The sequence below is a fragment of the Aythya ferina genome, assembly GCF_964211825.1.
Source record: "Aythya ferina genome assembly, chromosome: 17".
In the NCBI taxonomy this organism is placed as follows: domain Eukaryota; kingdom Metazoa; phylum Chordata; class Aves; order Anseriformes; family Anatidae; genus Aythya; species Aythya ferina.
Genome location: NC_140316.1, coordinates 14,668,775 through 14,691,607, shown reverse-complemented (window position 1 = coordinate 14,691,607; position 22,833 = coordinate 14,668,775). Strand labels below are relative to the sequence as shown.

At 60.8% G+C, this 22,833-nt stretch overlaps 3 protein-coding genes across 4 annotated transcripts; 2 read left to right on the top strand and 1 right to left on the bottom strand.

Annotated features, from left to right (window-relative positions):
- Positions 1-220: 220 nt before the first annotated feature.
- On the bottom strand, positions 221-6,096 carry TCHP (trichoplein keratin filament binding). The gene is made up of 12 exons (XM_084491707.1): positions 5,933-6,096; positions 5,668-5,845; positions 5,523-5,579; positions 5,007-5,075; positions 4,526-4,699; positions 4,131-4,243; positions 3,758-3,824; positions 3,318-3,490; positions 2,250-2,331; positions 1,844-2,029; positions 1,446-1,589; positions 221-844 (listed from the first exon to the last, which is right to left on the bottom strand). Exons 1-12 carry the CDS (start codon positions 6,079-6,081, stop codon positions 812-814), a joined length of 1,425 nt encoding a protein of 474 aa, XP_084347833.1. The 5' UTR covers positions 6,082-6,096; the 3' UTR covers positions 221-811.
- Positions 6,097-6,407: 311 nt separating this feature from the next.
- GLTP (glycolipid transfer protein) lies at positions 6,408-9,414 on the top strand. Its single transcript, XM_084491700.1, has 5 exons — positions 6,408-6,549; positions 7,321-7,382; positions 7,759-7,892; positions 8,191-8,341; positions 8,670-9,414. Exons 1-5 carry the CDS (start codon positions 6,447-6,449, stop codon positions 8,850-8,852), a joined length of 633 nt encoding a protein of 210 aa, XP_084347826.1. The 5' UTR covers positions 6,408-6,446; the 3' UTR covers positions 8,853-9,414.
- A 2,571-nt stretch (positions 9,415-11,985) lies between these two features.
- On the top strand, positions 11,986-17,581 carry TRPV4 (transient receptor potential cation channel subfamily V member 4). 2 transcript variants are annotated; one of them, XM_084491739.1, is made up of 15 exons: positions 11,986-12,402; positions 13,422-13,594; positions 13,742-13,894; positions 14,116-14,256; positions 14,345-14,643; positions 14,884-15,063; positions 15,132-15,290; positions 15,366-15,458; positions 15,628-15,701; positions 15,793-15,958; positions 16,036-16,102; positions 16,295-16,611; positions 16,750-16,877; positions 17,052-17,173; positions 17,293-17,581. In XM_084491739.1, the coding sequence occupies exons 1-15, from the start codon at positions 12,056-12,058 to the stop codon at positions 17,433-17,435; spliced, it is 2,562 nt and encodes an 853-aa protein (XP_084347865.1). In that variant the 5' UTR covers positions 11,986-12,055; the 3' UTR covers positions 17,436-17,581. The 2 variants fall into 2 exon arrangements, with proteins under 2 accessions (XP_084347865.1, XP_084347866.1); XM_084491740.1 differs by lacking the exon at positions 15,366-15,458.
- The last annotated feature ends 5,252 nt before the right edge of the window (positions 17,582-22,833 follow it).

Genomic DNA, 22,833 nt, shown 5'->3' with positions numbered 1-22,833 from the left:
GAACGCATCTGTGTAACCTTCCTGTAGCACAGACTCACACTGTGACAGGTAGAACAGGACAGAGCCCAACGTGCCACACCCGCTTGAAGTGCTTGGCCTGATTTTAAGCTGCAGTTGCCTGTAGCAAGGAAGTAGCAAGTGCCATCAACTAAAACCCCTCCCCTTCTGTGCTTGTAGCAATTTGCTCATGTAAAGAAACTAACAGATGGTCAGCTTACGATTATTCATTATGAAACAAGTAAAAAAAAGTTTATTGAAGCCATCTACAGCCCCTAGAGAGGAGCTGGGCATGTTAACAATTACTGCCACAGCACACATTACCTTTCTGATTTGCGATGTGTTATGAAGCAACCCTTAAAGGACAGCTGGGACTTCTAGGCACATCCTACTTCTCTCTTTTAAATAGAAAACAGCACCTGGAGGTTTATGGTTCCTGTTCCACAGGAGGCACAAATTCTTTAGATCTAAAATGTGAAAGGGTGAGTTTAATTCCTTTTCTGTTTTGATCCAATGTAGCATGTACTAAAATACATCTCCTGAACACAGTAAGTGAAGCAGTTCGGGGTGGAGTCCTCCAAGTATTATTACGCCTCCAAGTTTATGGAAATCAGCAGAAGTTTTATCTTGGGTTCAGCTGGGCCACAGCTAACTACATTCAGAAACCTAACTTCTGCTGCGTTGAATCTTGGTGTCATTGTAGGCTACTCCGAAACTGGAGTTACTTCAGGAGTTCCCTGATTCTTCAAAATGTTCTTTTCATAGTCTACAACTTCATTTAGTGCTCATTCTTCAAATATAAAGGACAAAATCCTCAGGTCCACGCTGCTTTTGGGTAACCGTAGAGCTAAAGGTTAAAACAAGGAAGATGGTAACTAATCCATGGGATCTAAAATTAATTGTTCACACGCACTATTTAGCATGCAGATAACATGCTTGGAGAATGAAGAATATTTTTTCAAGAAGTCATTAGAAATGTTTAAAATTTGATACTCCAGAGGTGTATATTCCCTTTCAGCTTTCTCTGGCTCTTGTAGCTACTGTCAAATAAGTGACAAAGGCAAGTTACTTTGCACAGCTGCTCATGAAAAATATGATCTGCTAGGAATGTGGCTTAAGTAGATTTTAGAACCAGACAAAACATGGCAGAAGATGTGGCTGATAACATTTAGAATAACATGAGGCAGTAGCAATAAATCTGCCTCACAAATTATTTAGAAATCCAGACCTAATGTATCAGCAAACAAGAAGAGCAGCTCTTCAGAGAGAGCTGCAGCTCTCTGCTAGAAATAGCACCAAGGGACAGAACAGGTCTGGTCTGCTCTGGCACTGTGCAGCAACTAAGGTGCAGATTAGAAACAGTGAAAATTCTGTTTGCGTGATGGCTGGCAGCCCTCCTGATGTGCCTCAGTGCTATGGGAGGTGTTTATCTGGGCACTGCTACCCACCCTGCTGCGGTATCCTCGCTCAGCCATGCTCCTGGCTTCTTGCCGCACCAACTCCTCGCAGCGCTGCCTGAGGGAGCGCTCCTCCTCCTCCTCCTCCCTCTGCTGCTCCTGCTCCTCTTGCTCTTGTAAGCGGCGTTCTGTCACCTGAGCAGAGGAAAGACGAGGGTGGTTACAGCTCACACGTGCTGGCCAACAGGTTACAAGACAAAACCACGGGCTGTGTGGACACTTATCTGTCCACATGGAATTAGGAATGTCCTGAACCGACCTCTCAGAAGCCCGGTAATCCTCTGCAACAGTACCTTTCTGTGCATTTTCCAGAAGTAACATTTGTGTAAATACACTGCAGCAACACCTTCAACATTTGGGTACAACACATCTGAAAAAGCAAACGATACCTGAGCTTCCAATTCCTGTCTGCGAGCCGTCTGCAGTTCCTTCTCTTGTTCTCTCTCTCGCCTTGTCAGTTCCTTTGCCTCCTCAAGTTCTCTGATCAGTTGCTCCCGATACTTTACAGACTCTTCTTGGGCCCGTCTGTTTAACTCCATCTTCTCTTGGATCTGGCGCTGTCTGCCTGCAAGGACCTTTGTGAAGTGAGAGGATTAAGGGAGAAGCTAAGTCAAGACAGAGGCCAGACTTACAAGCAGAACTGGGGAAATCTTGGTGCAGACAGTTAAACAGTTATCAGAAAACGTGTCAGGCCAACAGAAAATCTCTCCCTCAAGTACTGGAGGCTGTAACCCACTAGAGGGAACAACAGTTTTGTCAAACCAAGAGAGACACCGAATCAAAGAAAGGCATCACCTCATTCATCAGGCGATCTCTGGCCACCTTCTCTCTTTCCCATTCTTCTTCCCTCTTCTCCCAAACTTTTTTAGCTTCTTCTCTAAAGGCAAGGAGAAGAATTGTCATTAAGTTTACTGCTTACAGTTAAATATTGCATACACACACACTCCCTGTGCATAGATGAGCTACCCTGTGCTTGAGAGGAGGGCTCAGTTTGCTTTTTGCATTTGTTCCCATGCCGCTAGCGTGTCCACCCCCACCTGTGCCTGTTTTGGAGAACCACTCTGACCTCCCTGTTACTGAACAGCAGTAGCACAGTGAAGGAAACGCTGGCTTGGAGCAGGATTTCTTGGATGCTGAGGTCTGCCCCAGGAACAGAATGACCTCAGCAAGGAAGCTTGCCTTGTAACAAGAGAATTACTGCATGCAGGGGACAGTAGCGAGGACCATTGCTGAAACAGCTGACAGTTGTGCAAATCTTTCCTCTGTGCCAAAACGTTTAACTAGAACTTGATGGTAGCATACAGTCCTGTCACCAGTGAAGATGGTCTCTAAGCTGAGGAGAGCCAAAGGTGAGTAACAAATAAGGGACCTGAGGGAAGTTGCATTTACAGGCTCTGAGATACAACAAGAAACAACGTGCAGTTTTGGATTCACTTAGACTAAACCCCACCACATTGAAAATGCAGAATATTTAGAAGTATTTTATAACCAGCTTTTAAGTTCTGTCTGCTAAAAGGTAATCCTTGCGTTCTCTGCATTCCTACCTTTTTTGGTTCTTAGAACTGAGGTAAAAATTTATGGACCAGGTCTTGCCCTGTGGCAACTGAAAAACCACCACAGGCTCTGGCTCTGTCTTTGCAGAGAAGCTGCAGGCACTTCATGCTGACTGCCTAGCCACGGCACTTGGCACAAGGAATGAGGGGGAAGACCTCAGTTCTACTGCAGCACCTCCACAACAGCAAGGCCAGCGACACACCTCTTCCTAATGTCCACATTTAACAAACATTAATGGAGCCTGCCAATCAGGCAAGAATATCCAGCACATGGTGGCTTTAGATGAAGTGCAGAGGTGCGTAAACTCACCTAAAAATAGTCTGGAGTTCCGCCTCCCTCTCCTTCTCTAGCTGGAGCTGTTCCTCAATGACACGTTTCATCCAGGCAACGTCTGCGACAGCTCGTTCTCGTCTCGCTGACTGGCGGCGCTGATCCTCATCTTCTTTCTCGAGGAGGGCTAACAAGATTTGTCTGTCTGTTTCCTTGAGAAAAGCCAAAAGAGTAACAACTGTCCAACAGCCTTCTATCCTGCATGCAAAACAACTCTACCAAGTTACTGGTGACACGGTGTTGAGGGTATGCTCAGATTCTCTATGATCTTTTTGTTCCAGCCCCATTCACAAGCCAGAAGGGGTTTCCTTACTACTTACCTGCAGGCATTAGAGGCAGACACAAATGAAACACAAAGGGTACGGTTCCTTCAACACACAGTCTCTATAAGGTATAAATCAAGGGGTATTTCCTCTTACCAGCTCCTCCTGTATCTGCTGGGCTCGTCTCTTCAACTGGGCATTACACTGATGCCTCAAAAAACGGCTGAAGGAGAAAAAAACACATTTAAACTCACTCTGAAGCCCTATTTTCTTATATACCAGCACTCGGGAGGGTACATTTATGATTATAATATTTACAGGCAACAGAGGTACCTGCTACCTCTAACATGAACAAGAAGTAACAGCACCAATGCATTTGCTTATTAGCTCTTCTGGGCGCTTCTAGCAAAACCCAAACATTTACAACCCACCCCTGCTATTGGAAATACCTCCTTGTGCCGCCCCTACTGCCATGGAGATAGGAAAGGATTCTACCCGTCCCTGCTGAAAGCTACATTTGATCCCATACCCAAGCTCAATCTTCTTCCGGTGCTCTTCCATTTGTTTCCTTTCTTCTTCTAATTTTTCAAGCTCCCACCGTTGCTTTAATAAATTCTCTTGCTCTTTTTTCAGCTTTGTTGCCTAATATACGTGAAAAGGAAAAACTAAGAGTACTTCAGAGAGCTAGGACATCCCTGAGAAAACCTTTGAGTTTGTCCCATAGTCTATGAAGTCTATGAGAGTTCAGTTAATATGCCAGTGTTCACAGGAGGGGTCTGCTTTACTGACAGAACAATAGCCACAGCTAGTTTGTTCCAGGTTTAATCCAGAAGAAACCTGGGGGTAAGAGGTCGGGTCAGTGCTGCTCTATTTCCAAGTAAAACCATGAACTTCCTTCTCAGATGAGAAGAGACTAAAGGTTACCTCTGTCTCCTGTAGTTTCAGTTCTTCTATCTGCTGAAGCAATATCTCTGCTTGCTTCTTCTCTTCCAGCCGACGCTTCTCTTCCTCTTGTCTCATTCTCTCCAGAGCTTCCCTTCGTGCAATTTCATACTTGTTTTCGTAGCGCTTTTTCTCTTCTCGTTCAGTTTCTTCTTGCTTGTTGAGCCAAAACAAAGCACAGGTGGTTACAAATATGAGCAGATTATCTTATAAAGCTTTATTTTATTATTATTACTGCTGAAACCTGTATTTGAAGGCCTTTATTATGCTTTCATATTGAAATCACTACACTGCCATATCCAGGATTTGCATATTGCAGTATCCAATTCATGAAGTTCAGCTATGAATGCTAGGAGAACAACAAACAAACGGCCAGATCCTACTCCTTCCACAACCTGCCTGCCAGCTCAGGTGCTCCAGGAGTCCGCCCTGAGCACCAGTGACCAGAAACCCCACAGCATACCTGCTTTTTTTGCTTTAGCTGATCACCCCAAGCCTCCACAACGTGCCTCCTGTGCAGCTCCGACTCCACCTGCAGACAGAGAGGTGGCATCGCCAGCAGTGCCAGCAGCACCCGGGGGGACCCTGGAGCACCTGGCCCAGCCCCTGCAGAGCTCCGGGTGTCCTCGGTGCCCACGGGTCCCGAGCTCAGCGCCACACACCAGTCCTGGGAAATGCTACAGCGAGACTGAAACCGGAGCTGCGGCTGCTGGAGCAGCACGGCAGCAGAACAACGAACAGGGAAGCACTACAGACAGGGCACGCACAGCTCCGGAAAGCACCAAGGCTTTGTACAGACCCTGAAAACCTGCTCTCGGTGTCAGGACGGATTGCTGACCCTCCGGCAGCTGACCCTCGGGCCATTTGCCTGGCTATCCCTGCGCTGCGACTCGGGCTGAGTGACACCAGCAGACACGCGAGGAGCTCCCCGTTAAAACGGGGCGAAACCAGCACGGGACACGCAGAGGAGCGGCCTCACCTCCCGCAGCTCGGCGCTGTTCTGCCTCCAGTGCTCGTGCAGCAGCCGCTCGGCGACCTGCGGGGGCGACACGGGGACAAGGGACGGCGGCTGGGCGGCCCTGCCCGGCCCTGCCCTCACCCCCCGGGCCCTGCCCGGCCCTCACCTCCCGGCCCCGCCGCTCTCGTGCTGCCCGCAGCGCCCCGCTCCGCTCCCGCAGCGCCTCGCCGGGCTCCCGCCTCAGCTCCCTCAGCTCGGCCGCCAGCTCCTCGCTCTCCTCGGCCAGCAGCCGCCTCAGCCGCTCCCGCCGCCGCTCCAGCTCCTCCCGCCGGGCCTCCTGCGAGCTGCCGGGACACGGAGGGCGTCAGGGGGGCACCGGGCCCGCCCGGACAGGCCCCGCCAGGCCTCACCCGGCCCTGCCCCGCCCGCACCTGGCCGGGAGGGCCCGCGGCTCGCTCCACCGAGCCTGCTTGGAGCTGCAGAGCGCGGCCCGGGCGAAGCAGCGTCCGGCCCGCTCCCACTGCTGCCGGCCCCGCTCCTCCCGCTCCGCCGCACGGGCCCGGGCCTCCCGCAGCCACATCGCCCGCCGCCGGGCCGCGGCCGTTGCCATGGCAACGCGGGGAGCCGCTACGGGTGCCGCCGAGGGTCAGGAGGCATCAGGGGCACGGCGCTTCGCGGGGAGGGAGGGGCGAGGGGGTGCGGGCACCGCCTTTTCGCGGCGCTGATTGGTGGGCGGGGAGGTGGGCGGGGCGTGTGTGCAGATGGGCGTGGCTCTGGGTGATGTAGGCGGGGTGTGTCGGGAGGTGGGCGGGGCGTGCCGGAGCGGTGAACGGGTTTTGCCTGGAGGTGGGCGGGGCTCTGGGGGCGGTGGGCGTGGCGGTGGGGGCGGTGGGCGTGGTTTCCCGGGGCGGTGGGCGGGGCGTGCGGTGCCGGCCGGGCCGGGCCATGGCGCTGCTGCTGGAGCACGAGTTCCGGCCGCTGCCGCCCGACGGGCGGGTGGAGACGCTGCCCTTCCTCGAGGCCGTGGCGCACCTGCCGCCATTCTTCGGTAAGCGCCGGGCACGGCACCGGGACGGGCACCGGGACGGGAACCGGGACGGGAACCGGCACCGGCACCGCCCCGGGACGCTGCCGCCGTCGGGCAGAGGGCGCCTGGGTCCGCCCCGGCTCCCACGGGGCTGCTGCTGGGCTCCCGGTGCTGCCCCCTCGGTACTACCCCCCCCGGTACTGCCCTTCGGTTCTGTCCCCCCGGTACTACCCCCTCCGGTTCTTCCCTCCCGGTTCTACCCCCCCGGTGCTGCCCCCCCAGTACAACCCCTCCCGGTACTGCCCCTCGGTTCTGCCCCCCTGGTGCTGCCCCCCCCGGTCCTTCCCCCCCGGTTCTGCTCCCCCCGGTCCCCCGGCAGCAGCCCCCGGCGGCGTTGCATCAGGGCCGGGCGTGGGACGGCGCCTTCCCTTCCCTTCCCTTCCCGTCCCGTCCCGTCCCGTCCCGTCCCGTCCCGTCCCGCCCGACCCGCCCGACCCGCCGAGCAGCCCCGTTGGGGAACGTCCCGGCCCCGCGGGGAAGCGGCTCCGGGCGGGGGCGTCGCGGGGGTGGCACCGACCGAGGGCGGCGGGGCCGGGCCGAGGCGGAGCAGCAGCAGCAGCAGCAGCAGCAGCAGGAGCACAATGCCCCGCTTTGTGCCCGCCTGTGGCCGGGGACAGCCGGGCACCACCGAGAGCCCTCGGGGCGGGCAGAGCCCCCCGGGCACCGGGAAGGATCTCACGGTGCCCCCGGTACGGCCCCGGTGACCGCCGTCCCCTCCCCGTGCCTCCGCAGACTGCCTCGGGACGCCCATCGTGTACTCGCCCGTCAAGGCTGACCTGGCTGGAAACATCAAGGTAGGGGCATGGGGGGCTGCGGGCAGGGGTCCTTCGTCCCCTTCATCCCCTGGGACCCTTCATCCCCTAGGACCCTTCATCTCCTTGGGGTCCTTCATCCCCTTGGGGCTCTTCGTCCCCTAGGACCCTTCATCCCCCAGGACCCTTCATCCCCCGGGACCCTTTAACCCCTGGGACCCTTCATCCCCCTCGGGAACCTTCATCCCCTTGGGACCCTTCATCCCCTTGAGGCCCTTCATCACCCCATAGAAGCTCTTGGGCTCCCCCGCTGCCGCAGCATCCCCAGCACTTGCTGCAGGTGCCCCATTTGCACCACCCCAGCCCCGCAGCCCCCAGCAGCCGTCCCCATTTCTCTCCTCTCCTCCTTCTCCTGCAGAAGATCCGGGCGGTTTACGACTCCGACCCCGCCAAGTTCAAGACGCTGCAGGACATCCTGCAGGTGGAGAAGGAGCTGCACGGCTCGGCCTGGCCCAAGACGGGCGCCACGCTGGCGCTGATGTGGTTGAAGAGGTGACTCAGGGTGCTGGCGGTGCCTCTCCCCCAACCCCAACCCCGTGGCTCCGGCTGCTCCCTGGGCTGGGTTTTAGGGAGTGCTGCTGGTTCTGACCCCATCGGGAGGTTTGCTGATGCCCTCCCATCCCCTGCGGGGACGAGGCGGTGTTTGCGTTCCTATAAATCCCCGCTGGGCTCGGTGCCTCACTCCAAGGCTATGGGGTTTTGGGGGTCTGGGTGCCCCCATGGCGATGCCGGGGGCCGTCACCCCGTGTGGCAGTTCCCACCCCCCCCGTCAGCCCCGCTGTCCTCGCAGGGGCCTGAAGTTCATGCTGGTGCTGCTGCAGAGCATCTCCGACGGCGAGCGGGACGAGGAGCACCCGAACCTCATCCGGGTGAACGCCCTGAAGGCTTACGAGGTCTCGCTGAAGAAGTACCACGGCTGGATGCTGCAGAAGCTCTTCATGGTGAGCGTGGCCACAGCTGCCCTGCCTGGAGCCCAAATCCCTGCCTGAGCAGCGTGGTGCTTCAGCAAAAATAAGGTGGTGTCTGCAGATGTGCAGCCCCTTGATTTATTTTAGGGATTATTTCCAGGGGACCCTCTCTGTACAGCCCCCCCGGGGCCCCCACTGGTGCTGGTGGGAGGCTGCTGCTGCGGGAATCGTCCCAGGCACATCCCAGCGAGGGTCTGACACGGGCTGGGGGGCTCGGGGGGCTCGTTAGGGTGGTGGGAGCGGTGTCCCCGCAGCCGGGGCAGGACTCGGTGTGCCCTCACCCCTTCCCTCCGTCCTGCAGGGCTCGGTCTACGCGCTCCCGTACAAGTCGGATCTGCTGAAGGCCTTAGAGAAGGGCAAAGAAGTCAAGGAGGAGGAGAGCATCGAGAAGATCCATCAGTTTGTCTCCAGGGTCACCCCCATCCTGGATGCCATTTACGAGATGTACGCCGCGATGAACGCCGAGCTCAGCTACAAAGCCTGACCCTGGCACGGGCCGGGGGCTGCTCCCGGCTGCCGGCCGGCTCTGATTCTGCTCCAGTAGCTAGCCTGTTTTCTAAACAAATTAATTAATTTTATATCGAGAATCTGGCAATAAACCAGGGGTACCCTGGGTCGTCTCAGGATTTCCCCAGCTTTTGTACTAAGGAAGACAAACGAGCGCTTCTGGTCCTCGTGCAGGGCGAGTGAGAGGAATGACGCGCGGCTGGCGGCAGCGTCCCGCTGATGCAGTTTCGGCTCTGCCCTCGCTTTTAAATGCACCTCTGCCTCCTCGTCTGCACCTCTGCCTCCTCGCCTGTGCTGCTTTTGGACCTCGCAGCACCCAGGGGCGCAGCACCCAGGGCGCAGCACCCAGGGCGCAGCACCCCGTGTGATGCTGGCAGTGCCCATTGCGGAGGAGCCGGCGACATCCCTGGGTGCCCCCAGCCCCGTGGGCAGCAGCGTGGGAGCGAGACCCCCTCCGGGCGGTGTTTCGGAGCGCCGGGTGCCTTGGCGTGGCGATGCCCGTCGGCAGGAACTCAATAAATCTCCTAAATCTCCGCTAACCTGGCTTTGGGCGGCTGTTTTGGGGCCGTCCCGGGGGCGGGTCTGGCTGCGGGCGGGTCCCGGGGCGCCCGCCCACGGCAGCGGGGCCGGGAGGGACCGGGACGGGACGGGAGGGACCGGGACGGAGCCGGCGGCGGCTGCGGGAGCGGCGCGGGACGGGACGGGCGGTACCGGGATGGGAACGGGGCTGGGGACGGGGCTGGGGGCTGGGGGTAGCGGGCAGGGGGCTTGGGGTGCATTGGGGTGAGGGTCTCGGGGTGCTGCGGGCTCCAAACCCGCCCGCACAGCGGCTCCGCAGCCCGGCTGGTGGCCGGGTGAGGGGCTCGGGGATGTTTTTTGGCCCCTGGGGGGGGTCCGGGGGGGTCTCGGTGCCGGTGCTGGGCGCGCACCTGGGTGCGGGTGCGAGGGTTTGTGTTGGATGCGAGCGGCGGGGCCGTGCCCGGCAGGCACATCGCGCGATGCCAGGCGTTGAGTCATTTGCTCCGTGGGGTGAGGAAGGCTGAAAAATTAAAAAAAAAAAAAAAAAAAAAGCCAAATAAGTCAACAAGGCAAAGAAAAGCCGATTGACAACACCTTTCCTGGCAGCGGCGGGGCCCAGGGGAGTGCCTGCGTTCGCAGGGCCGGTTGTGAGACCGTCACTTCCCAAGCAAGCTTCCTCCCCAGCACGTGATGGCAGCCGCTCCGTCACCCGCTTCTGCCTCGCGTCCCCCTGCCTCCAGCCCTGCCGTGGCCCCGGTGCCACTCGTCCCCCACCCGTGACCGCAGCGGGGTCGTCCCCAGCCGATGGCCGTGGGATGGGACGCGCCGGCCTCGCTCCTTGCTGTTTTTGCTGCCACGGGTTAAGCCAAATGAAAACTGATTCAAATCTCCGGGGAGAGGCGTGCTCCCTGCAGGAAGCTGATTTCCATTCGCGTGCTGCCTGGGTCACTCCGGGCCTGATGTCCTCGGGGAGCCCCCCGTAAGGGCACCCAGGTGCCACCACATCAGCCAGGCCGTGACCACTGCTTTCTGCAGCGCCGTGAGCTTTCACGTCCCTCCTTCTGCTTCCCCGGCTGCAGCAGGGATGCTGCCCACAGGGAAGCCCCTACCTGCACCTCCTGTGCTCCACCACGGAGTAAAATTACACCCCGATAGTAAAATCCCCACGGGTCATTGTGCTTTCGTGCCCCTCCTTGCAGCGCTGGCGCCCCCCGGCTCTGCCCTGGCCTCTGGCTGGGTTTGGCAGCCCGAGCTATATTTGGGCTTTGCCCTCGCCGCTTTTCTCTCAAGCTGTGCTTTTCCTGTGGTTTGGGCTGGGATTGCCAGCACAGCGGAGAGGGCTTGGTTGGGTGCTCCGGCCCCGTGCCGGAGGGGTTGGGTCGCTGTGAATTCCCCGGTCTGGTGGCTCGGGCAGCCCGGCTGCGTGACAGCCCGTGTTTGCCCGGTGTCGGGTGTGCGAGAGCCGGGGTCACTGCGGCTTTGGCAGGTGCACGTGGAATTTCTTGCAGCGAGAGCAAGGAAGGAAAGGAGGAGAAATCGCATGGGCCCCGTCACACGCCCCACATCTCCTGGGGCTGTGCCCCTGCTGCTGCCTCCTGCGGGATCTGGGGCTGTGGGGGTGACGGGGATGTTGTCCATGTCCCCCCTCCCCGTACTGCTGCAGTTTTTGGGGCCATTTGCAGCCCCCAGCCCCTGCCCACGTGGGGACACGGCCGCCGCGGGTGGCGACACGCTGCCTAATTAGAAGCACGTTATCCAGCAGCGATCTCCGGGAGGGCCAAGCCTGACATTATGGCTTGTCGTACAGAGCTGCAGCCCAGCAGCAAATTATACCTTCCCCGGCTGCTTTTTCTGTCTCTGAACCCTGGGTCTGAGAGCGGGGGCTGAGCACACTCCTGGGAGGCAGGCACGGAGGCAGGGCTGCGCATTTCTGCATTTTGTGGTGTTTTTATGGAAAGCGGGGCTGCTGGGGAGCCCGGGGGTGTTTATCAGCAAGCAGGCAGGTGTGTGGCCGTGCTGGCAGCAGGGCTTTCTGCCAGTCTCCTTTCCCTCCGCACAACCAAAACCCATTGCTCCTCACCCCAAACACTGCTCGCTCCCCCCACCAGCACCCCCAGGCTGCGTCCCCCCCGCCGTGCCGGGGTCCGGGTCACAGCCCCGGCTTGTGTGGCACCGTGGCCGGGCAGTGAGGTGTGGGGGGCCCGCTCCTGACCCCCTGTGGCTCCCCTCAGCCCCATCCTGGTGGCTCCCCGGGGCCGGGCAGCACGCACAGGGCCCGCTCTGTGCCCCAGCCTGGGCTGCACCCAAGCTGACCGCAGCGGGGCCGGGCTCCAGGCAGCTGCGCTTTGAAGCCGGCAGCGCCGGAGCCGGTGGGGGCTGCGTGGATGTGAGGGGGTCCCCGCGGGCGGGTAGGTGGGCTGGGGGCTGCCGGGGGTCCCGCTGGCCCCAAACGCTGCCGGGGTCGGGGTGGGATGCTGCTCCTGCCGTGGGATCTGGCAGCGGCTCGCCCAGGGCACGGTGCCCGTGGGAGAGGATGGGGCGGGAGGGGAAGTTATTTGGGAATGACTCTGGGTTTCCCTCTGCCAGGTCTCCTGCTCTCGCCAAAGGACTGAGGAGCACGGCCACCCAGGCAGCGAGCAGAGGTCCCGCTGAAAGGGGAGCATGGCAGACAGCGAGGAGCCCCGCGACGCCGGGGGGGACGCCCCGGGGGACGACTCCTTCCCTCTCTCCTCGCTGGCCAACCTGTTCGAGGTGGAGGACACCCCGTCCCCCGCCGAGGCATCCCGGACCCCCCCGGGTGCTGGGGACGGAAAGCAAAACCTGCGCATGAAATTCCACGGGGCCTTCCGGAAAGGTGCCCCGAAACCCATGGAGCTGCTGGAGGCCACCATCTACGAGTCGTCCGTGGTCCCCGCGCCCAAGAAGGCCCCCATGGATTCCCTCTTCGACTACGGCACCTACCGCCACCACCCCAGCGAGAACAAGCGCTGGCGCAGGAGGGTTGTGGAGTGAGTACGGGGACCCCCGAGCACCCCGGGGACACCCCTGCTGGTGGGGAGCGGGGGGCACCTTGGTGTGGGTATGGGGGTGCAAGGCGGCTGGGGTCAGGGACGGGACCCCAGGGCTCCTGAGTGGCATTTAGGGGTGCTTTGGGCGGTGAACTCGGGGTGCCAGGCACATGGTGCTCCCGGTGGGGATGCCTGGTGCTGTGCCGTGGGCTGCAGCCCCACGCTGCTGTGGGGCCGGGACCGTGGCCCCCCTTCCCCTCCTGCCTGCGCCGTGAAAGAGGGCTCTGTGCTGCAGCCGCTCCCTGCCGGTGCGGGACGTCTGGCTCCCCTGGCATGAAAGGGCTTTTCAGGAGGGGCCTCCGCCCTCGGCCTGCGTCAGGAAACCGGAGCCGGGGCGGCCGCCTGCAGCCGGGCACACAATGCCCGTCTGTGCTGGGCACCTGGGTGCCGCACCCTGCCTGCCCCGCCAGCACCTCGAGGCCCTGGGCTGTGATCGGGGCCGAGGGGGAGCTCCCCAGGCCCGGAGACCTCGACTGGGGCAGCCGCCGTCCCTCCTTCCCCAGGTTCCTGGAGCTGGCTGAGTGTCCCCTGCTGCCACTGACATCTCTGGCTCAGCTCCGGTTGCTGGAGCCTGACCCAAAGCCGTGGCCTGGCACTCCTGGGGGGCATGGCACAAGGCTCTGCCCCGCCACTGTGACCCACAATGGGAGCAGCACCCGGTCCCCGTGGGTGCCACAGGGAGGGGGGAGGTGACTGCGAGCACTGGGTGCCTCCCCTGGGGTCACCCCAGCAGAGGGTGGGCAGAGTCCCCACCAGCCCCCCAGCTGGAGCACCCCACTGCTCCCATGCTGCTCCCATGCCCATCCCCGCAGCTCTGTGCTCGGTGTGCGGGTGGGAAACTGAGGCACGGAGCAGGGAAATGGGGACACAGAGCAAGGAAATGGAGGCACGGAGGGGGGAAATGGGGACACGGAGCGGGGAAGCAGCTGCGGTGCTCAGTCCTGCTGCTTCTGTTGCAGGAAGACAGCGCCAGGCACCAAGGGCCCGGCTCCTGACCCACCCCCTGTCCTCAAGGTCTTCAACAGACCCATCCTCTTCGACATCGTCTCCCGAGGGTCCCCGGCCGGCCTGGACGGGCTCCTCTCCTTCCTGCTCACCCACAAGAAGCGCCTGACGGACGAGGAGTTTCGAGGTGAGCACCTCAGGGTGCTGGGGGTGCGCAGGGCCACCGGCGGTTCCTGTGTCCCTGTGGGGACAGCGCTGCCCGGCCCTGGCACCAAGAGGAGCCAGGGATTTGGTCGGGGTCTGGGGCAGCCCCCACAGCATCCTCCGCTCCCAGAGCCCTCGACGGGGAAGACCTGCCTGCCCAAGGCACTGCTCAACCTGAGCGGGGGCAAGAACGACACCATCCCCGTCCTCCTCGACATCGCCGAAAAGACGGGCAACATGCGGGAGTTCATCAACTCGCCCTTCCGAGACGTCTACTACCGGGGTAGGGGGGCACGGGGGACGTGGTTGGGTCTAGAGGGGCTATGGGGGACCCTGGGGAGGCTGAGGGACCCCAGGGAGGTTTGGGGACTGGAGCAGTGGGGATATTTTGGAGGATGGAAGACCCTGGGGAGGTTCAGCAACTGGAGTAGGGGTCCCTAAGGAGTCTGGGGGTCCATGGGGAGTCTTGGGGTGAGGTCGCAGTGACAGGCGCCCACGGCACAGGTCAGACAGCCCTGCACATCGCCATCGAGCGCCGCTGCAAGCACTACGTGGAGCTGCTGGTGGAGAAGGGAGCCGACGTGCACGCCCAGGCCCGCGGCCGCTTCTTCCAGCCCAAGGACGAGGGTGGCTACTTCTACTTCGGTGAGCTGGGGGGGGGGCTGGCGGCACCGGGGCCGGGTCCTTGGGGATGTCCCTGTAATGGGGCGCCCACCGCGTGCTGTCCTCGCAGGAGAGCTGCCCCTCTCGCTGGCCGCCTGCACCAACCAGCCCCACATCGTGCACTACCTGACGGAGAACGGGCACAAGCAGGCGGACCTGCGGCGCCAGGACTCCCGTGGCAACACCGTGCTGCACGCCCTGGTCGCCATCGCCGACAACACCCGCGAGAACACCAAGTTCGTCACCAAGATGTACGACCTGCTCCTCGTCAAGTGCGCCAAGCTCTTCCCCGACACCAACCTCGAGGCGCTGCTCAACAACGACGGCCTCTCGCCGCTCATGATGGCCGCCAAGACCGGCAAGATCGGGGTACGGTGACCCCGCCGCGCCGCCGCCCTCTGCACGTGCTTTGAGAAACCTGCATGTGCGGGCGATTAACCTGGCTAATTAACCCCTCCTTGCGCCCCGTCCGTTCCCTAATTAACCCCAGGCCCTCCTCACATCCCGCCCTTGCCCCTCGCTCACCCTGGGGGGCTGCGGCCCTGCCCCGGGGAGCTGCCGCGGACGGGGCGGGAGGGGGCAGACCCATGGGCCAGGCGCCCCCCGCAGATCTTCCAGCACATCATCCGTCGGGAGATCACGGACGAGGACGCCCGGCACCTCTCGCGGAAGTTCAAGGACTGGGCGTACGGCCCCGTCTACTCCTCGCTCTACGACCTCTCCTCGCTGGACACCTGCGGGGAGGAGGTGTCCGTGCTGGAGATCCTCGTCTACAACAGCAAGATTGAGGTGCGTGGGGGTCCAAGGGGGCTGGGGGGCCGGGGATGGTTCTATTCTGATCTGTGTCCCCCTCCCAGAACCGCCACGAGATGCTGGCCGTGGAGCCCATCAACGAGCTGCTGCGCGACAAGTGGCGCAAGTTCGGGGCCGTCTCCTTCTACATCAGCGTGGTGTCCTACCTCTGCGCCATGGTCATCTTCACCCTCATCGCCTACTACCGCCCCATGGAAGGCCCCGTGAGTCCCCGGGGGGACGTGGGGCAGAGCTGGGGGGGCTCTGGGCTATGCCACTGACGTGTCCTTTCCCCGCAGCCCCCCTACCCCTACACCACCACCATCGACTACCTGCGCCTGGCCGGGGAGATCATCACCCTTCTCACCGGCATCCTCTTCTTCTTCACAAACGTCAGTGCCGTGAGGAGGGGGGAACGGGGTGGCCCAGCCCTCGTGGGTACCATACGAGGAGGGTGACAGCCCCGTGTCCCCCGGCACCAGCTCCTGCTGCGATGCTCTCCTGACACCAGGACCCTGCAGGCTGCCCCCGGCCCCTCTCCAACCTTTCCTCTCTCCCCAGATCAAAGACCTGTTCATGAAGAAGTGCCCCGGCGTGAACTCGTTCTTCATCGATGGCTCCTTCCAGCTGCTCTAGTAAGCGGGGACACCCGCGGGGCCTCTCAGAGCCGGGGCATCCCCAGGCTTGCCGGGGACAGTGGCTGGTAGTGGCTGTCCTCTTCTCCAGCTTCATCTACTCGGTGCTGGTGATCGTGACGGCGGGGCTGTACCTGGGAGGGGTGGAGGCGTACCTGGCCGTCATGGTCTTCGCGCTGGTCCTGGGCTGGATGAACGCGCTCTACTTCACCCGAGGGCTCAAGCTGACGGGGACCTACAGCATCATGATACAGAAGGTCCGCTGGGGCTGGGGTCTTCTCCTCCCTGGGGGTTGCAGGCCAGCTCGGCTCATCCCCATCTCCATCACTTGCAGATCCTCTTCAAGGACCTTTTCCGCTTCCTCCTGGTCTATTTGCTCTTCATGATCGGTTACGCATCAGGTAGGTGTGGGGCTGGTGGGGTGAGGAGCAGAAGGATCCCTGCTCCATCCTACCTGCCTGCGGGAGCAGCCTCCAGCACCTCCTGTGACACAGAGGAGAGGGCTTGGTGAGCCCGGAGCAGTGTGGAGCCTGCTGCGGCCCCGTCCTTGCTGCTGCCCCCACGGACTCTCTGTCCCTGTCCCTCCTCCCCAGCTCTGGTGTCCCTCCTGAACCCGTGTCCCAGCAGCGAGTCCTGCGGCGAGGAGCAGTCCAACTGCACGGTGCCCACCTACCCCTCGTGCCGGGACAGCCAGACCTTCAGCACCTTCCTGCTCGACCTCTTCAAGCTCACCATCGGCATGGGCGACCTGGAGATGCTGGAGAGCGCCAAGTACCCCGGCGTCTTCATCATCCTGCTCGTCACCTACATCATCCTCACCTTCGTGCTGCTCCTCAACATGCTCATCGCCCTCATGGGGGAGACGGTGGGGCAAGTGTCCAAGGAGAGCAAGCACATCTGGAAGCTGCAGGTGTGTCTGTGGGAGCTGCCGAGCAGTGGGGCTCCACGGGGTCCCCGTGCTGGGGACCACCAAAGCGGCACCGTCTGGGCGGGGGACCCCAGTGCCTCCATCCCCAGGTGGCTGAGGGGTCCCCGGTGTCCCCGGCAGTGGGCCACCACCATCCTGGACATCGAGCGCTCCTTCCCTGTCTTCCTGCGGCGAGCTTTCCGCTCCGGGGAGATGGTGACCGTGGGGAAGGGCACCGACGGGACGCCCGACCGCCGCTGGTGCTTCAGGTAAGGGCGTGTTCCCTGCAGGGCCCGTTACTGGCTCCTCATTAGGCCTCGTTAGAGCAGGGTGGGTTGTGCTCAGCTGGGGCCGGGTGGTGTCACGGGTGTTGGGATGGCACAGGAGCTGCTGCCCGGCTCCAGCAAAACCACGCAGCCGCTGGGTTCTGCCCTTCCCCGCAGGGTGGACGAGGTGAACTGGTCCCACTGGAACCAGAACCTGGGCATCATCAGCGAGGACCCGGGCAAGAGCGACACGTACCAGTACTACGGCTTCTCCCACACCGTGGGCCGGCTGCGCAGAGGTGAGCGTGGGCTGGGGACATCCCTCGGGGCTCCACTCGTCCCTCTGCTGAGCCCCAGGAGCAGACGGGTGCGGGGGGAGCCACGAGGCACCCAGCTCTGATGAACCCCGATCCCGCAGACCGCTGGTCGACGGTGGTGCCGCGCGTGGTGGAGCTCAACAAGAGCTGCCCGCCGGAGGAGGTGGTGGTGCCGCTGGGGACACTGGGGACAGGAGAGGCACGGGAGCGGCGGCACGGGCAGGCTCCCAGCTCCCCGCTCTAGCACCGCGGTGCCGGAGCCGACGGACTCTGCCCCGGCACGGCCCCGGCACGGCCCGCAGAACCGCGGCTCCCACGTGCGCTCCCCGGTGCGTCCGTTCCTCAGGGATTCGTGCAGCCTCCGTCCCTCCAGCAGCCGCCGTCCCGGTGGGCGTCCATCCCAACGGGGGTCCCGGATGGCCCCAGGGGTGCCGGGGGTCTCCGGCTCACCCCGATGAGCTCCGGTGCCGCCGCTTTGCTTCCCTGCGCTGGGGCCGTCGGCTGCGCCGTGCTGGGGGCCTCTGCTGCGGGCAGGGTACTGGGAGCACAGCCCCCCCCTCACAGCACGGCCAAGGGCTTTTGCCACACGTTTTTGCACAAGATTTATACGACTATTTATTTAGTAATAAAGAGTGACCTGCAGGGGCCCTGTCCTCGTGTCATCGAGTGGTGTCGGCTGGGAGGACGTCGCTGCAGGAGGCTGTCGGGGAGGGGGGCAGGAGCTGTTTGCCTCCCGCACCACGCGTGCTGTGCCACGTGAGGCCGTGCCGTGCCGTAGCATGCCGTGCCGTGCCGTGCCAGATGCTCTGCCAGGGCTGGCCCAGGAGCACGCAGGAGCCTGCCCCTGCCCTGTACCTCTCCCTGCGTGGCACTAACGCACCATCAGCTTGGGTCACCGCTGCCAAAACGCAGCCCTCGGGGGCTGGAAGTGGCCAAGCGAGATTTCCACGTGCCGCGGGTGGGTGTTGGCACAGCCCCCTGGGCTCACAGCCCCTGACAGACAGACAGACAGACAGACAGACCTACCTGGGGCAGGAGCAGAGCCCTGTGCTGCGCAGAGCCAGCGCGGCAGGGCACAGCCACGGTGTGGAGCTGGGAAATGCCCACGGGGCACGGCACAGGGCAGCGTGTGCCCACCAGGCCGTCCAGGGCTGGGGTTGCAGTGGGCTGTGGTGCCTGGCGTTGTCCTCCTCGCCTCGGTTCTTCTGCCCACGAGCCTGCAGAGCACAGCTCCGTGGCGCACGGCTGCGCTGCGTGGGTGCGTTGCACGGCTGTGGTGCACGGCGCTTGTGCAAGGTCCTTGTGCAAGGTCCTCGTGCAGGATCCTCGTGCCCAGCCCCTGTGCAGGCTGCTGGCGGCTGCAGCCCGGTCCCGCGGGGGGGCAGCACACACCGCGCAATGCCGGCTCCGGGCCCCCACCGGTCCCCCCAAGCCCACCCCTGGGTGCCGAGCCCCGGCCCATGCCCAAGCCTCGGAGGTGCGGGGCCGAGGCTCCCCCCAAAAAAGAAGTCTGGAGGGGTCTGAAGCCCCCTTGGGTGCAGCCCAAGCTGCTGGAGGCGGTGGGAGGTGGGCTGCAGGACCTGGGACCCCTCTTACCTTGGTCAGAGCCAGCGGGCAGAGCAAATAAAGGCCGGGGGGCACCGCGAACCCCCTGCCCGCCTGCTGCTGAGGCCAGTGGGCAGCATTTGCCCCATCGTCCCACCGGGTGTTATTCCCTGGGGGGCTCCTCCCGTGCTCCTGTCCCTTGCCACGACCCCCTGCATCGCCCCGTGCCCTGCAGCCGGAGGGGTTTTCGTGGTGGGACCCCTTTTGGGCTGGGTGCCGTGCTGTGCCGTGACACCGCGCAGGGCCGTGGGAGCAGCCCGGCTCGCCAAGCAAATGCTATAGCAGAGAAGGGGGCACTTCATCTTCCGACTTGATTACTCGCCGTTAGCTTTAACTGCACTGTCTCCGTTTAAATGTGATTTACATATATCTCTCATATTGTGGTTTAAGTATTTCCCCAGGGTGAGGGAATGAATAAGTTTCATTATCACTACTTAGGAGAGGCTGAGGTTTCAGCTCTCGGCTCACGCTGCATAATCAAATGAGGCGCTGAGCCGGCTCCATCTTTCATGTGAGACGTTATTTGAAAATGATAAACTTTGCTTTCCCCACGCCTGGTGGCACATCCCCATCGGGCACACCGGGCCTGGCCGGGCAGCGTGGGCACCCGGCGTGCCCCCACCCCACCTTGGGGACAGGCACGGGATTTTCCAGTGCCACTGGAAATAAATTTTTCCTCACCGTGCAAATACCCAAGTCCTGAAGGTGCAGGGATGTGCTTGTGATAGTTTTTAAATGGCTGGGGATGCTGCTTCCCCCAGCCCCCCCTGCGCCTTCGAGATGCGCCCTGCGATGGCCGGGTGGCGATGGGGACCCAGCGGCCACGGCGGTGACACCCCAGGGTGTCAACACCACAGGGTGTCTCTGGGGGCTGCAGGGTGGCCTCGGGGCGTGCGTTTGCCCCTTTCCCACCCTGCCCTGCCCTGCGGCCCCTCTGGGTTATTTCACCCCTTTGACCCCCCCAGGTCTGCTCGGGCACGGCCCCCCCTGGCCCCCCGCCTGCCGCTGCGCAGCGCCGTGCCGCCGCTGACAAACCCAACAAAGGGAAGAGAAAGGCACTTGTCATCCAGAATGCGGAGCGCGGAAGCAAATTTATTTTTAGATAAATCTAAAGCTTAATTTGTGAAGCTAATATCAATCAAAATGAGAGATGGGTTTTTTTAAGTCCTTTTGCAGCCGTGCAATTTATATCGCCTGTCTCTTCTCCTCACTCTCAACCAGCCAAGGCGGCTGCAAAGTTTAATATCAGCCTCGCGTGCGCCTGACTTAAAAATGAGCATTATTATTTTAATAGGACGATTTTTGCGGATCAGAAAGGGCAGCGTTCTCCCCACCGGGGTGTGAGGGTGCTGTGGTGGAGCTGGCTTTGCCCAAGGGTGCTGGGACGCATCTTGGTGAGCCCCTGCCCCATCCCCGTTCGTATCCCCCCACTGTTTCGGGTGCCTGCGCCTCCCCAGACAGCTCCGCAGGGTGAGGGCTTGATGGAGGTGGGCGGCTGCTAACGAGGGACACATTTATTTTGCATTACACATTTGAAATCTGCCCGTGTAGAGTGAAATCCTCCTCCGGTGACGGATCTATCCGAGGGGCGAATGAAACTGCTAAATAATAAAAACCCAGAGCACCTCCTAATGAAATGTAATGACTTCGAGACCCGCAAGATGAATCGAGCCATCGCTCCCAGCCGCTCGCCCTGATTTATTGGGAGGTGGTAAATATGATAGCGGCATCGCTAACGAATTCCCCCTCGTGGGGAAACTGCAAGCAGAGAAGTTTCTGCTGGGGCCCCAAGCCCCCCAGGGAGGCCACTTGTGCAAGGGGGGTGTGCGTGCACGGGGGAGCCCCGCACCCCGCTCTGCCCTCCCGAGGGCTGCCCCGCTCCCATTTAAGCCCCTTTGCAGGGGCAGGGGAAGGGGCCAGTCCTGGCTGCCACAGCCCCAGCCTGGTCTCAGCGCCGGCTGGCGATGCTGGGAATGAGATTTCCGCTTGGGAATGGAAACCAAAGCGTGGCCACGAGGTCTGCAAGTCCCCGCCGGGCAGTCCTGGTTCCCCGTCCATCCCTGGCAGGTGTCCCTGCTGTGTGGGGATGCTGCTGCTTGCTCCCAGCCTGGCAGGAAGAAAAGTGTCCCTCTGGCCAGCTGTCCCTTTGGCACCGCCAGCCCGCACCGTGCCGGGCCCAGCGGGACCCCACCTTCGCTGCTTCCAGCACCCACGTGCTTCAGCCTCACGTTCCTTTGAACGCGGCAGCTTTTTAATGACAAAGATCTAAGCAAACGTTTTCTGCCAGATGCTCTGATTTTAATGCTCAAAGCAGGCAATGGCACTCCCTCCTCCTCCCTTACCCCCCCCCCAAGTGACATTAACCTCTGTGAAAAATTCCTTTTGTCCCAATTCCTCTTTGTTCCCTTGATTGGCTGTCACGCCAGCGCTGCCGGTGACAGAGCGGTCCCCTCCTGGCAAGCCATAAATACCGGCAGGAACACGGACCCTGCCCTCATGGCAAGAGGGAACAAAGTGGATGGAGCCACGGTGGCCTTTGGGTGGCTGCAGGGACGGCGACGGCTCCGTCCTTGTTCCTGCAAGAAGTGGTGCTGAGCGTCCTGGCAAGGCACAGAACAGCTCAGGGCACGGCACGGTCCCCTCTGTGCCGCGGGGAGCCACGGTCCAAAGGTGACAAAGTGACACCAGGCTCCCCTGGCCGTGGCTGCCCTCTTGTCCCAGCTCTAAAGCCCCCGGCCGTCCCCGGAGCAGGATAACAGCACGCCATATGGCACCGCGGGGGCTGCGCCGGCACGGCGCATGGTTTAGGACGTAATGCTATTATCCTCGTGCTTGGGATGGGAACCTGCAAACCCCAGATGGGGCGAGATGCCACCAGTGCCACTGCCTGAATCACCCGGTGGCTGGGGGACAAACGCCCAGTCCCCATGTCCCAGCGCCCACCCCCGTTGGCAGCGCCCCGCTGCCCGCGCGGTGCACTCGGGGCCGCAGCCCCTAATCCCGCGGCTTTGGCGGCACCGGGGCGGCCCCGCACACGTGCGTGTGCCTCGCCTGGCACCGGGGAAGGATTAATGGATCAGCGTGGTTAGGAGGATATTTATAGGTGTTCCTCCGTGCCCTAAAAATCTCCAGGGCAAAGCCAGGCCAGGAGCGGAGCCGGGGTGGGCAGAGGTGTCCTGGTGTCCCCGCGCCCCGGCTGGGGTGTCAGCGGGGAGGCCACAGCAAGCAAACAAAATCCAGAGCACACGTCCAGTGAGATCCTGGTTTTACTTTGGGAAAAACAACATCCGGACACACAGCTTGCAGGTTTTGTGGTTGGTTTTTTTTTTTTTTTTTTTTTTTTTTCGTTTGTTTTCTCTCATTTTTAAAACAATATAGTGCAGACAGCACTTCTCACAGTAGAATATAATGGTCAATTTTAGTATAAAAAAAAACATTCTCAGAGATTTGTAAATGCACTTAGTGCTTGAACAGGCCTTTCAGGGATACAGTACCTCTTTTCTGAGCACAATCACCTTGGGTTCCATCGGGGTATTGTTTCCTTTTCCTTTAAACATCAAAACACTTTGTATTTTGTGATGCAAAGCCTTTTTAAATGAATAAATCTATTAAACACATAATTACACAGACTGAATAACGGACCAGAATGAGTGGTTTTGAACTGCTTTAAAAAAAAAAAAAGGAAAGAAAAGGAAGTCTGCAATCCCACCCCAGCGCGGTGGCTAGATGCATTACTGGATGTGATCCTACATCTCCTTGCCTGACTCTAAAATGGAACAAGGGTATCATTGACAGTAAAAAAAAAAAAAATAAAAAAAAAAAAGCAAAAAAAAAAACCCAAACCTTGGAAAGCTGAGACTTAGGCGTGGTCCTGTGGGCTCGGCCGCCCTGTGGGACTTTTTCTGGGTGACCCCAGCCCCTGCTCACCCCGTGGCGGGGCTGGGCGGTGCCGCAGCCACCACGAGACGCACGCTCTGGGCAACTAAAAAAAAAAAAAGAAAAAGAAAAAGAAAAAAAAAAAACAAACAAACCAAAAA

What these genes read in the sequence shown, in the direction of transcription:
- TCHP (XM_084491707.1), bottom strand. Translation starts at nt 6,081, where the DNA reads ATGTGGCTGCGGGAGGCCCGGGCCCGTGCGGCGGAGCGGGAGGAGCGG. An exon ending in GAGAGCGGCGGGGCCGGGAG is followed by an intron (nt 5,580 to 5,667) that starts GTGAGGGCCGGG and finishes TCGCCCCCGCAG; the next exon opens with GTCGCCGAGCGGCTGCTGCA. An exon ending in AGCAGATACAGGAGGAGCTG is followed by an intron (nt 3,491 to 3,757) that starts GTAAGAGGAAAT and finishes GCTTTTCTCAAG; the next exon opens with GAAACAGACAGACAAATCTT.
- TRPV4 (XM_084491739.1), top strand. Translation starts at nt 12,056, where the DNA reads ATGGCAGACAGCGAGGAGCCCCGCGACGCCGGGGGGGACGCCCCGGGG. An exon ending in GGGTGGCTACTTCTACTTCG is followed by an intron (nt 14,257 to 14,344) that starts GTGAGCTGGGGG and finishes CTGTCCTCGCAG; the next exon opens with GAGAGCTGCCCCTCTCGCTG. An exon ending in GGCTCCTTCCAGCTGCTCTA is followed by an intron (nt 15,702 to 15,792) that starts GTAAGCGGGGAC and finishes CCTCTTCTCCAG; the next exon opens with CTTCATCTACTCGGTGCTGG.
- GLTP (XM_084491700.1), top strand. Translation starts at nt 6,447, where the DNA reads ATGGCGCTGCTGCTGGAGCACGAGTTCCGGCCGCTGCCGCCCGACGGG. An exon ending in ACCTGGCTGGAAACATCAAG is followed by an intron (nt 7,383 to 7,758) that starts GTAGGGGCATGG and finishes CTTCTCCTGCAG; the next exon opens with AAGATCCGGGCGGTTTACGA. An exon ending in TGCTGCAGAAGCTCTTCATG is followed by an intron (nt 8,342 to 8,669) that starts GTGAGCGTGGCC and finishes TCCGTCCTGCAG; the next exon opens with GGCTCGGTCTACGCGCTCCC.